This window comes from Ursus maritimus, unplaced genomic scaffold (assembly GCF_017311325.1).
Source record: "Ursus maritimus isolate PB19 unplaced genomic scaffold, ASM1731132v1 scaffold_1, whole genome shotgun sequence".
NCBI classification, from domain to species: Eukaryota; Metazoa; Chordata; class Mammalia; order Carnivora; family Ursidae; genus Ursus; species Ursus maritimus.
This window is the reverse complement of record NW_024423343.1, coordinates 69,033,327-69,046,805: the sequence shown is the minus strand read 5'-3', so window position 1 is coordinate 69,046,805 and position 13,479 is coordinate 69,033,327. Positions and strand designations below refer to the sequence as shown.

Sequence of the window (13,479 nt, the reverse complement as noted above, 5' to 3'; positions counted from 1 at the left end):
CCCCTCCTTCTCCTCTCTCTTTCTTGATTAAAAAAAAAAAAGTAGAGGGTATATACAGATATTCTTCAATATTTAGCAGCTATTGGAAAACTTTTAGCTAAATAAAAATAAAATAATAAAGTACTAATTAAAAAAAAGTTAGAACATTGCAGCTGTCAGACATTGAGGTTATAGCTAGAAATTGTGCAATAAGGAAAGGGAATCAAGATGAGAACTCATTGTTGAGAAATAATGAGGGCAACTGTGATTTTAGAAAGGTCATCAGGGGACCAGCTGATGCCTGGACCTGACAATGGGCAAGACAAGCAGTCTGGACATGGAGAAATTAAGGCAGTTTATAGGAGGGGGTGGATTGAAAGTAGAAATAAAGAATGAGTTTTATATGCATTCAGGTTTGTTTTGACGTATTCTGCCCAGAAGCTGGGATTAATGAGTGCACAGAGTGTTATAATTTCATTCTGGTTAAAGCATCCTTATGCACTGAGCTTAATGAAGAATGGCTAATTAACATCTTTTGAACATAAGAGGAAAAAAAGAATATACATCAGAATTGTCTTTTCAAGGCAAAACAAACACAAAATCAAAATCTGGATAAATGGAATCAGAGTGCTTATTCAGACTTCAACATATCAATCCTGGTGCTTTTCTTTAAATACAGATAACTTTCTAATCATGCTTGATTCATTCATGGCATATGGGGAAAACTAGATTTTATTCTTACTGGGATCTGGGCAAAATCCCCACTTTTCATCTCGTTCATATCGGCTGGTCGTGGCACACCATAGGAGGTTGTCTTCCCGCCCTTCCCGGGTGCATTCATGATGCCACTGTCGGTTATACTGGAAGGGAAACATGCACGGTGTCCCGTGGGCGTTCCCTTTGATTGTGTACAAATCTAGGAGAAAAAGGCAAAGTCAAATAAGCATTATGTCAGCTTTATCTTTGGAAACTGTCCTATAGAGAATGTATTTTTATTGACTGAGAACCTACAATGGGTAAGGCCCTCACTATCCCACAGAGAATCCTCAGGGCCTCACTGTCTAGTGTACAAGGGTAAGTGCTGGCTTCAGAGCATGTGCCTGTAATGGGCTTGTTTACCTATTTTCTACCTGCTTATTTATAATGGTGCCCTGCCACAGTAGCACACGTATTTGTCAGTGGATAAAGAAAATTAAATGAGGATTCACTTTAAAATACCTTCTGGCCCCCAAATACATCAGGGATCAGCATCTGAACCTCAAGAGTTGTATAGGCATTTATGAATTCATTCATTCAACAGATGTTTATTGAGCATTTAATGTGCCCGGCACTGGGGACGTACTAGAGAACAAACTGCAAATGTTCCCCTTCATATGGAGCTTCTATTCTAGTGAGGAGAGACAAAGAGAAAGCAAGTGTACAAGTAAACATCTAATTTCAGGTAGTGATAAGTGCCATGAAGAAAAACAAAGCAGGGCAGAAGACAGTGTGTGTGTTTGAAGAATGGAGGAGCACTACTGTGGAGAGGGCTGTCAATGAGGCCTCTCTGAATAAGAACTGGGTGAGGTCAAGATGCAAGTCTTTGCAGAAGAGTTGTTCTAGTGGGAAGAACAGCAAATACAAAGGGCCTGTGACAAGAGTGTGTGTGGGGTGAATGGGGAAAAGCAAGGAGGTGCAAAAGGAAGTGGCACTGGGGACGTACTGGACTGTCAGCACACAGAGGCCCGGCTCTGCCACATTATGGATTTTGGCCTTTGCTGTGAGGGTGGTGGGAAGTCAGTAGTGAGTTTTGAATGGGAAAACGACATGATCAGATTTCCATTTTTTTTTTGTTATGTTAGTCACCATACAGTACTTCATTAGTTTTTGACGTAGTGTTCCATGATTCATTGTTTTCGTATAATATCCTGTGCTCATTGTGATTTCCAGTTTTAAAGATTAACTCAGGGTGCAGTGTGGCAGACCAAACCAACACGGGGAGAGGGGGAAATGGGATGACTAGCTAGGAGGCCTCTACTGGGAGGAGGTGGCTTGTTGGCTATGTCTCAGAGTATTACAATAATCGGGTATCCTTGGCCTTAAGCATGACTCATCGGGGGCTTTCAATGGCAAGAGGGGATCAGGGCTACCCTCAATTAAGTCAATGGGGCTTGGAGCAGAAGGGCCAGCTGTGGAAGTTCTCACTCCTTCGCCACAGTTGGCAGGGGCTAGATTGAGCACACACCACATTGCCAGCCCTGGAGGTTTGGGCTGTTTAGGAACTACAGGTATTTCAGGATACACCCCCTTTTTTCAATTCACTGACTTCTACTCAGTCTTCCCCTGAGTGTGGAGGAATGTGAGTATATGGCTAAAAAATTAACATCAAGCAAAATATTAAATTCTTCCTTAGGACCAAAGACTATTCAGAGTGCTGGCTTGTAGCACTTGCTTATTGTAGTGAGTCCTGAAAATGGCTTGCTCTTGGCTCTCTGTTTATTCATGTATTGTAGGTACAAAAGAAAACCCTGCTTTGGATCTTAGGAGTCCCTTGCTCTGCTTCCTAGGACTTGTATAAAGTTCTTAGAAGGATATGCTCTTGTTAAGGCATAATTCTACAGAGCACCATGAGGTCAGGAGCCACATCTGTCTTGTTGGCTTGTGTAAATTAAACGCCCAGCTCTGTACACGAGAAACAGTCAGTGCTCAATAAATATGTGAAGGATGGTTGGATGAATGAATGAAGAGAGCCACAGAACAAAAATCTAAAAGACCAGTTTGAAGTTTCAGAATTTATGCCATTTTCTTTGTCTTTTTTTTTTCTGCTCAAAATGTCAAATATTACAGAACTATAGAGAAGGAAAACCCCCACTCCTGAAACCATGCTTCCCCACTTCTTGACACATGCCAGTTGACTCCTGACAGTAGTTTGTGGTTTATCTTTCAATGCCTTACACATGACCATCACGTGGATGCCAGTGAGGAGGCTTTGAGGTGCTCTGTGCGCACACTCATACACAGGGCTGAGCTTCTACAAGAGAAATGGGGGCAGGAGAATTTCTTCTACTCATCCTGACAAGTCTCTACTTCAAAGACCTTTTCTTCCCAACTTTATTTTCTTTTTCTCTCCTAGCCTTCCATTCTTTCTCCTCCTTTCCATTGATTCTGAGAGTTATTTAAGTGTTTTCTCCCCTCATACCTTTAAATTCTGTGTTTTGCTTCTTTAGCAGAATGTAGAAAGCTCATTCCAAGACTCCAATAATCCTTTTATAATAAGCGAGTAAGCAACTAAAATATGTTTAGCAGACATCCCTTGAGGCTCTGGGTGCTGTCATATAATTTACAAATCTTTACTTAGGGGCAAACTTTCTAAATATACCATTTCATGAGTACTTTTATTTAAATTATGATTATTATTTTTTTACCTTTGTACAGATATTCACAAATGCTTCCACCATCTGACATATAGGAAATCCACTTTTGAAGATATTTCCGTGAGGCCACGAGCATGTTGTTGTGGTTCACCTGGACCGTGTACTGGAGAGGGCCGGTGATCCTGTTCCTGTTACAGCGCCATCTCAAGGAAACGTGAGTGGAATCACACTCATATATGCTCAATGGCTGTTCTGGATTAGATAAATTCAGGCCTAGGCAGCCACTGCCTCCTATGTTAAAGAGGCGGTGGTTTGAAACCCATTTCCACAGCATGTGCTTGTTTGGTGGTTTGCAGTTCTCTAGGGTCAGTACAGATTTGCCTGCTTGAATGCATTTCTTGAGGCTTTCACTCTGGATGACGAATATTCCTTTATCTGAAACAACAAAAGAGAAAACGTGGCGTGGAACGTTCATGTATCATTAACTAGTGCCATGAGGATCCCAGTGTGCATGTCTACATGCTGTCATATGTCACAATTTACAGCCATTTTGAACAGGTCTGGAGTTGATGGATGGGTTCACCAGAAGAGCTTTATTTGCACAAAACAGAGGGGTTTCTTGGGAAACAAAATGGACTTGTTGGAACTAATGGGAAAGTGATCTAAGACCTTCATGGCCACACAGTAGCAAAGGCTGCCTGTTGATCCATGGGGGAGTGGTATTATGGTGAAGGAGCTCATCACAATTGGATAGAGAGCAGGGATTGGTAATAATACCCAGGGCTAAATGGGAGGGACATTGTGTGTCCAGAGTTATGGCGACCCTTTGGTTTTCTTCAGGCAAATGCTTGAATATTAGAAACCTACCAGCTGAATCAAGGGTCACTGAAATGAAAGTTCTAGCATCAAATTCCTATAGAAAAACAAAAGGGTATAAGTGAGGTGCTGTTTTGTATCTTGATACAAGGTGCAGTGCTGGTGGGAAAAAATCTCCACAATTGTTCTCCGTGCTGGGTCTATGTGGAGTAAAAAAGTGGGGACATTTCCTGTGGGGATGGCCTCTTCACAAGAGCAGCCTCGTTGGGTGGGACCAGCAATAGATGGATGCCCAGGATGCTGGCTTAGACCTGGCACCATGTGTAGATACAGGAGAGGTGGTAGAGGACTGTGGCAGTAGCCAAGCCACACAGACCAGAGGGAGATATGGAGAAAGTAGGCTTTTGTGATATACCTTTGAGCCTCTAACCTCCCGGAGCCAGAAGAAGAGATCTGGGTGATTTTCCTGTGGAAAAGCTGGTGGGGCCCAGCCAGGGCATGGGTGTTAGCTACCTGCCTGCTATCGGATCGTATCTTAAGTCACTGGTCTGGAAAACACCTGTTATACAATCATGAACTTGTCCTCTCACAGTTTTTTTGGAGGTAGAAATCATGTCTAATTTCTTCATTTTAAGCACAGAATGTACTGAGTACGTTCTAGAAGTTCAATAAATGCTTGATGTTGATTAAATATGCTGGCAGCTGTAGAGTCCTGCCTCAGAGGCTGGCAGGCCTAGGGTTCCTGAGTTACTCAGCTCAGAATGTCTGGTCAGGTCCAAGAGCTCTTTTGTTCCCTCATTAAGTAGGCTCCCTTCTTATATTTTACCTACGGTCCATTCTTCAAAAATCTGAAGGGACTTTATCAGCTTTCCTTAAAATGGCTGTGGTTTAGGGCAAGTTGTGTTGTGTGCCTGGGGCATAGCACTGACAAGCGGAGTCCTTCTAGAGATTTGGAACAGTGCAGAACAAGTCTCGTTGTGCATCAGTGCATGGGGACAATGCTTCATTTTGGTAAAAGCTCTTTTGTTTTTTCCAAAGTTACTCAGGCCAAGAACTGATTTACGGTAACCAAAATCACTTATGACATTGTTAAAAAAAAGATTGCCAATGTATTAATTAAAGCTATACCTCATTTAATAATTGATAACCTTACTTATAACCATATATTTGAGGAGTTGAATTAGTTGTCAGAAAATTGCTTTGATCATCATATATCAGAGCAAAAGAGAAGCAAGTATGTGTTTGGGCGGGGGAAGAGAATGAATGGTTTTAGGGAGATTTCATTTAGATCAGGAAATTTGTTTTCCTAATGAAGACCATGTCTATATGGTTATTAGTAATAGTCATTCAAGATCAAATCTACCCCTTGCCAATGCGATGTGGACTCTGATAATTAACCTTCTCTCCAACTCTCCTTTTCACCTTTTCATGCCTGGGTAAAAGGTTAACCTTAATTTCTGTTGTAATCTACTAATTGCTTTCTAGCTAGCCCAGAGTTTCATTAATTTTTCACTGAAGGATAATTATTTTACTATAATTGTTCTGTAGGTTAGCATTTATCTCAAATACATGTTCAAATATTGCCACCTACTTACTGGCTGGATCTCAGCCCCCTGGGCCTCAGTTTATACACCTAAGATGGGTGGACAGACGAGTGGTTGAGGGTTCTCAATCAGGCAGACTAGTCTGAAACTTCGGTCTCAGTGAGCCTCGCCTTTCCCTTTTGAACTGGGAGCGTGTGTGATACTGATCTCACAGGGATACTAAAAGTATTCCATTAAATAATCCATGCAAAGCACATCACACACCACTCCGGCATAGGAAGACTTCAGCAATAAGTAACTTATTGTTACCATCATCCTTTTGGCTTCCCAGTTCTTGGTCTGCAGAGGCAACTGTAGGTCTGATTGACCAGCTGGATAGTGCTAATTTGAGCATCCCCAAAGACTTCTCTTTTATCATTACCAGAAAAATTCATTTTTACTCTAGCTTTTGTAGCACACAGCATGTGTAGACTTTTTAAACAATCCTGAGGTCATCTTTTATGGAGGAAAAATACTCTTCAAAAGCCAGATTATAAAATTCTTGTCTTGTTTGTTCAAGTATATGTGCAATCATGAATTATGACTCATCATCTGTTCATCTTCCATACTAGCATCTACCTGTAAAGTCTATAGGGCAGCTCTCTTATAAGAAAGAGAAAACCCATGATGTTGACAAGCAGTGTATGGATGAGTGAATGGATGGTCTGTAAGTCAACATGGAAATTATTTATCACTAACATTTTGGATGAATAAATAATGTTTTTAAATGTTCAAATTATTAAGTGTTACGAGAAAAGGAGTGGTGGAATCAGAACTTCTGCAGTAATAAAAGTCATAAAAATACCCTTCTGAACCAGAAGATATTTGACAAGCTTAATCCCATGCTGCTCACTTTTGGAGTGCTATTATGTTTTCATGCCCAGCTGCCTTTAGAATGTAGCTTTGGAAAAGTTCCTCAGAATGTATCATAAACAAGTAGCTCTGGCTTAACAATAACAATAAATATGCCATCTCCAAAAGAATACTATGCCATACAAAGCTAAAAAATGACCCAATCCCATTTTCCCATTAAACTATAATAGAATCTGGTCCTGGCACCATTAATCTCTATAAATTCACTGAAGAGAAAACAATTGCTTTCAAGTAGACTATGAGGAGACCCAATATAAGTATCAATATTCTGATTATTATTATATGCATATATGGGTTGTCTGTAACAAAAACATAATGTGAAAAAAAGCCACCAATCCTTAGTGTCTATAGTCAGGTTTCAGAAAGGATGAAAATCAAAATGGGAGGAATCAAGATTGATTATATATGTCAAGGACATCAGTTCTGCTTGAACACTGATTAAGTGATTAATGAAGTACTGCCAGAATTACTAAATCTCTTTGCAGTAAAATGTTATTATACTTCCCTTCATAATTATAAGTTTAGGGGGAAAGAAAGGATTGATTTACTAGAAGTAACTTATAAGCTAATTTTATCTTTTGGGGGGGGGATAAAATCCACGGAATACAGTGGTTCTACTTTCTACTTCTGGTTCTTTTGAGGAGGAGATCATTTTAGACCCACCGTTTGGCCCCGCAGGATAACATGTACTTTTCTAAGAAATGGGAGAATTCTTCCTTGATCAAATGTGGAATTTAAGTTTAAGGTAATCCTTTCATGACTGCATGTAGAATATTACTACATTCCACAAGTATTCATTGAGTGCTAGCCATGTGGTAGGCACTGTGTAAGATACCACAGACAGAGAGAGGAATTATTTGCCTAAATATCCGTCCCTTTAAAGTATATCCATTTCTTCTGAAATCATGAGAATTATAGTTAATGGAAAGAAGGGAGTTCCATCAGTTCCAAAGAAAACATTATAACTACATTTAAAATAGCCCTTAAAGGCAAGTGATGAAAAACAAAAGAAAATAGCCCAGAATTTAAAACGCTTGACTGGATCCTCAACTGGCATCAAATGTGAGGTGGACATGGGTCCTCAGTGTCCTCGGATCATTCTGAGTGGAGAGAGAGTGAGCATGCTCTTGCCCACTTTCCAGGGAGAAGACAGAGAATAGCACTGGAAGGAATGAGGACATTTTTTTTTTTTTATTATGATATGTTAGTCACCATACAGTACATCATTAGTTTTTGATGTAGTGTTCCATGATTCATTGTTTGTGCATAACACCCAGTGCTCCATGCAATACGTGTCCTCCTTAATACCCATCACTGGGCTAGCCCATCCCCCCCAGCTCCCTCCCCTCTGAAACCCTCAGTTTGTTTCCCAGAGTCCATAGTCTCTTGTGGTTCATTTCCTCTTCTGTTTACCACCCCCCTTCATTATTCCCTTCCTTCTCCTACCCATTACCCTGGGAATGGGGCCATTTGGAGGAGACTAACTTTACTCATAAACCTGAACCATAAACTTTAGAGCTGATGGGACTGTAAAGATTATTTCATTGAATCATCCTTTTACACTTTTTTCTGAGCCATTTTGTCTTGAAGTTTAATATCCATGTGCTCAGGGAGGACCATATAGGTCTAGGTCTGGCTTTATTTACATACGTTAATTTATAACCTATAAAGAAGAAAATAAACTGCTGCAGATTGTTGCCGAACAATTTGAAGTAGGAGACTTGAAATTTCAAGCAGACATATTTTCAGTCCCTAGTATATGTGTTAGGAACCCTGCAGAAAAAAGGATATGTATGTCATAATGTTTGCCCTTAAGGAATTGATGTTAACCCTGGGAGTATATCATGAAATGTACAGAAAGAATTATAACTTAATGCCGAAGTATATTTTGATGTCAGAGGTATAAATAAACACAATGAGGTGGAAGCCAGGGCTAGGAGGGGTAATTTGGCTTATCAGAGAAATCTCTCTCTTTCTTCCAATCTCTCTCTCTCTCTCTCACACATACCCCCCCCCCCACAAACACATTTTCATTCAATAGTCATTTATTAGGGACCTAACTTTTGTCACACACGGAGGTATATTGGTGAACTAGCCCAGCAAGATGCCTGTTTCACTGCAGAGAGAGAGAAAGAGAGAGAGTTCAGAATAATGCAGGAGGTCTATAGGTGCATAGCTGGGGGTACTCTGGACAGAGAGAATATCACCAAAGCTCAGAAGTGACAAAAATAATCAGCTCCAGGGTGATGAGAGCCCAACGATATAGAAGACTTTGGTGGTTATAGAATATAAAGTTAGAAAGAGGTGGTTTGGGGCCATTTTATGAAGAAGTTGAATTTTATTCAAAAATTTTCCTATCATTCTTCAGATGAGAGAGAGAGAGCTTTGGGAATAAAAGCAGGCATGACTGAGGCTGTGGTGTAGATGAATTGGCATGGTGAATCATTCAACAAAAGCATTTATTGAGCACTTACTGTGTGCCCAGCATTGTTTTAGGTGCTAAGATTATCAGTGAGACAAATGTCCAGGTTCCTGGCCTAGAGGAGTTCTCATCCTTAGATAGGACGATACAGTCCCCCAGTGAAGCTGGAGCACAGTCTGGGGACTATTGCTATGGTCCAGCAAGGGGAGAGAAGGCGTTAATTCTGGGGTGGTGAGAAAGAAGAGGGAATGGTGAGACTCCAGTCACTAGAAAGAGAATTCAAAGGGGGAAGAAATGACAAGATTTAGTGATCGATGGAATGTGAGGCTTCTGGAAAAGGTAGTTGCAATGACTTGTTTTCTAGTTTCAGCTGTTCATGTGGCTGGTCAATGCCTGCCAATTCCTATGATACCATGGGGTTGGGGTCTCAAGCCTGGGGTTACTATTATAGTCTGACCCATCTGTTTGAACGGTGCTGACTGGAGGTACCTGTAAGGCCATTTCTCTTGAGGTCCCTACCACTTCACTTTTGGCACCCCTTCTGATCACCTCCACCTGCCTTGGGGTGCCTCTTTCTGCTTTAGACAGCTCTTCTCTTACAAATGGCTGGAGGTTTGAAGTGGTAAGTGAATAAGATAAGGTTTGAAGCATTAAGACTTCATTGAGATTTCTGTACTTTTCACACAAAAACACTGGAAACAAGCAATAAAACAATTCCTAAAGAAATGCTCTTTTTATGGTGAATTTTAGGCAGGCTAAGGGCTTTCTGGTATCCAGAAAGTTCTACTATGATGGTGGCCACCTAATCCAACTACACGTAAAAAGTCAGCCTCTGTGCTCCTCCATGTTAAGGGAAGTGGAAGGAAAAGTTCACACACGGTTCACATCAAGTGCAATGCTTAAGAAAGCTATTAGGAAGCCACAGCTTGCCAAATACAATCCAGTTTCAACCTCCCACCCCATTTCCCTGGATTTAAAGCTCTTCTCCTCTATGCACCCACACAGCTGGTGCTCAGGCACTCTCCGCCCTGTAGCATCTCTTGAATCTGTTTCATTCCATTCTGTTCTGACAGTATGGTAGTCCCTCCCCGACCCTTAGCTCCATTTTGCTTTCGGCTGTTTCAGTTTAGCCGAGGCCAGCCATGGTCAGGCAGCAGATGATCCTTCTTCCTATATGTCACCAGAAGGTCACAGGTAGCCTAATACTATGTTATAATACCTACAGTATTCACCTCTACTTCATCTCATCACACAGATATTTTATTATCTGACATCAGCACAAGAAGGGTGAGTACAGTACAATGAGGTATTTTGAGAAAGAGACCACATTCACATAATTTTTATTACACTATATTGTAATTGTTTTATTTCATTATTAGTTACTGTGGTTAATCTCTTACTATGTCTAATTTATAAATTAAACTTCATCATAGTATGTATGCATAGGAAAAACCATAGTATGTATAGGGTTTGGTACTATCTGCAGTTTCAGGCATCCACTGGGGGTCTCAGAAAGTATCCCCCACAAAAAGAGGGAGACTACAGTGTTTCAGTTTGGGCACGGAAAGGGTCCAGAAGGTAGTGGGGAGGGCATTTCTCCCCTGTAACTAATCCGAAGGTAAGCAGCGTCTCTCTTGAGATGTATTGACCTTTTCCAGCTACACAAATTCTGGTTTGTCCTGTCTAGTGAACAGTGGATTCAGATCTGATGGTGCTCCTTACTTAGATGACTCCGTAGCAGGAAAGGATGTTGTAAGCTGCTGAATCAAGTTCTGTTCATGGCTGAATGATGCAGAAAATCTGGATTCTTAATATGACTTTCCAAACCAATAAGCAAGGAATTTCTGAGGCTTGCAGCATGTGCATTGTACTTGAAAGAACAGTCCTGCAGAACAAAGTGAAAAGTGTGCCTGTCCCTTCTGGCCCTCTCTGCATGCATATTTGCATTTTATCCCAAATCATCTGAGATTTGGTGTTTGTCTCTTAACTGACAGCACCTAACAAAGCCTATGGCTACCTCTCAATTGCCTTCTATTAATCAACTAAAAGGTAAAGCACATTTTAAAATATCTCCTTATCCTGTCACAGAACTTCCGTTTCTTTATCTGCCCTAGCACTGTCCTTGATGTTGAGCTTTCTTTATTTTCCTGCAGCTTCTGAACCTGGATAATCACCACCTCCACAGGCCCATGGGATCCCTCTTGCTAAATCTTTTTACGTGTTCTCTCCCCTTTTCTCTCTAATCTTCCCAAATTGCCACTCCCAGTTCCATGGGGCACACAATACTCTTTCTCACACGCAGGAAACATGAAACCCAGCTAATCAGCTCCACTGGCTCCAGTTTTGTGGGAATTTGAATTGCCTGTTACCAACCTCTGTGTGAAGTGGGTTAACCCTTTTAGACTGTCCTTGCCACCCCCTGCTTACTCGGATTCCCTCCCGTCCCTTCCTCTCTGCCATTCTCATCTAGCAGTAGCTGACCCTTGCAGAAAATCTCATCTCCTGAAGTTCTTCACTGTATCTTGCTGTAACTTACCAATGAATTCTTAAACTGAGTTGAAAATCTTTTTCTTCCTTTTCGCTTTAGTCTGTCCCTCCATCATTTTGTCTTTAACTCAAAAGCACCTAATAGACATTACTGGTATAAAAATCATTATTCACAGCAGCTCTGTTAGCTTCTTATAGACTGCTGAAAATATACCATCTCAGTCACCAGGAAGCCTCGCTACAAAGAGCAAGTTACGGCAAGACACAGTAAGACAGAACATAGTTAAACTTCCCTCACAAATGCCTGCACGTTGAAGCCCTGGGGATATGATTCAAAGACGAGGTCACAAAACAAACAGAAACAGAAAACAACTCCAACAACAACCAGAACAATCCTGGAAATGATGTGACATTATTGAATGGAAAAGTGATTACATGAGCTCATCCATCTTAGGTGTTTCAAGAATATACCCATTTAAGAAAAATACACATTTAATTAACTGGGAGATCGAAATTAGCACAAACACAAGAACAACTTTTAATGGTAGATATATCGTTAGTCCTGTACTAGTTTGCTACGGCTGCAGTAAAAAGTACCACAAACTGAGTGACTTAATAGAAATCTATTGTCCCACAGATTTGGAGGCCGGAAGTAAAAAATCAAGGTGTCAGCAGGACTGGTCCCATCTGAGCCTGTGAGAGGAGAATCTGTCCCAGGCTCCCTCTTTGCCTTGTAGATGGGTGTCTTCTCCCTGTGCCTCTTCATATCATCTACTTTCTATGCATATTTCTGCATCCCAGTTTCCCCTTCTTATAAGGACACCAGTCATATGAAATTAGGGTCCACCCTAATCGCCTCATTTTAACTGGATTACCTCCATAAAGACCCTATCTCTAAATAAGTTCTCATTCTGAGGTAATGGGGGTTAGGAATTCAACATATAAATTTAGAGGGGGATACAATTCAAACTATTATTAGTCCCCATGCTTCTGATTCAGGCTGGCTACCTACTTTGCAGAGCCCAGAGTAAGATAAAAACGTAGGGCCCTATCTGGAGCAGGGAAATCAATTCAATCTCCACTTCCTATGAGCCCACAAGGGATTGTAGCCTCTGTGCCAAAAAGTGCTGGACTCACACTCAGTACCTGGATTGGGGATAGGTGACAGGCTCCGCACCCAGTCCTCACCAGACAGGCCTGGTGCTGTCAGCCCAGTGGGGATAGCTGCTGCCTTGCTCCTCCCTTAGATGCCACTGGCCATCCACTAGACACCTAGCCTCCTGTCCCCCAACCTGAACACAACCTGTTGGAACAGTGGATGGAGGGTAGGAGTGGGGAAGCGGCAGCTTAGAACCCATCCAGGGGATCTGGCGGGGCTGAGTAGGTGGTTGTGAAACAAGTGGGACTGAGCTTGAGCTGAGGTTTCTAGCTTCTGGCTCATTCTCTGTTGTCCCATGAACCTTCATGCCCAAAGCACAAATTCAGAGATTAAAATTATTAAGAATTGCAAGACCCAAAACCACAGAACATTAAACTCCAAGTGCAATATCCTGTTGAGCACGACACTCTATGTGTCTTCACTGGCCACATGCCCATGAACCCACCCTGTTCTTACTTGAACAAATCTAACACTAAAGACGAAAGACTTCGGAAAACTACAGAGCCCTTCTTTTATGGCAGAACTGCTTAAAGCTGAACAGTAACTGCCTTGGTTTCTCCATCTGCACAATGGGTGTAATAATAGCACTGGCTTCATAGGATCATGATAAGGATGACTTCAGTCACTATGATCACTCTATAAGTGTTAATAAAAGAAAAGCAAATCTAAATGTCAAACATGGATAGTGTCAAGTAAGACAATAATGCTTTTAGACAACCACTTTGAATTTCCTCTTATATTTTCATAATTGAAAAGGAAAGTTCTCAAGAGCAGAATGCCAAAAGCCAGAAATAGTAAAACTTTTTA

The 13,479-nt window shown here is 41.2% G+C and overlaps 1 protein-coding gene across 2 annotated transcripts in view; it reads right to left on the bottom strand.

Annotated features, from left to right (window-relative positions):
* Nucleotides 1-13,479, bottom strand: part of PLA2R1 (phospholipase A2 receptor 1) — a 112,088-nt gene that overhangs the window by 90,544 nt on the left and 8,065 nt on the right. For both annotated transcript variants that reach the window (XM_040644600.1, XM_040644602.1), the window contains exons 2-3: nucleotides 3,384-3,767; nucleotides 722-895 (exon numbers count right to left, since the gene is read on the bottom strand). In XM_040644600.1, the coding sequence (XP_040500534.1) occupies nucleotides 722-895; nucleotides 3,384-3,767 (558 nt within the window). The remainder of the gene's footprint in view (nucleotides 1-721; nucleotides 896-3,383; nucleotides 3,768-13,479) is intronic.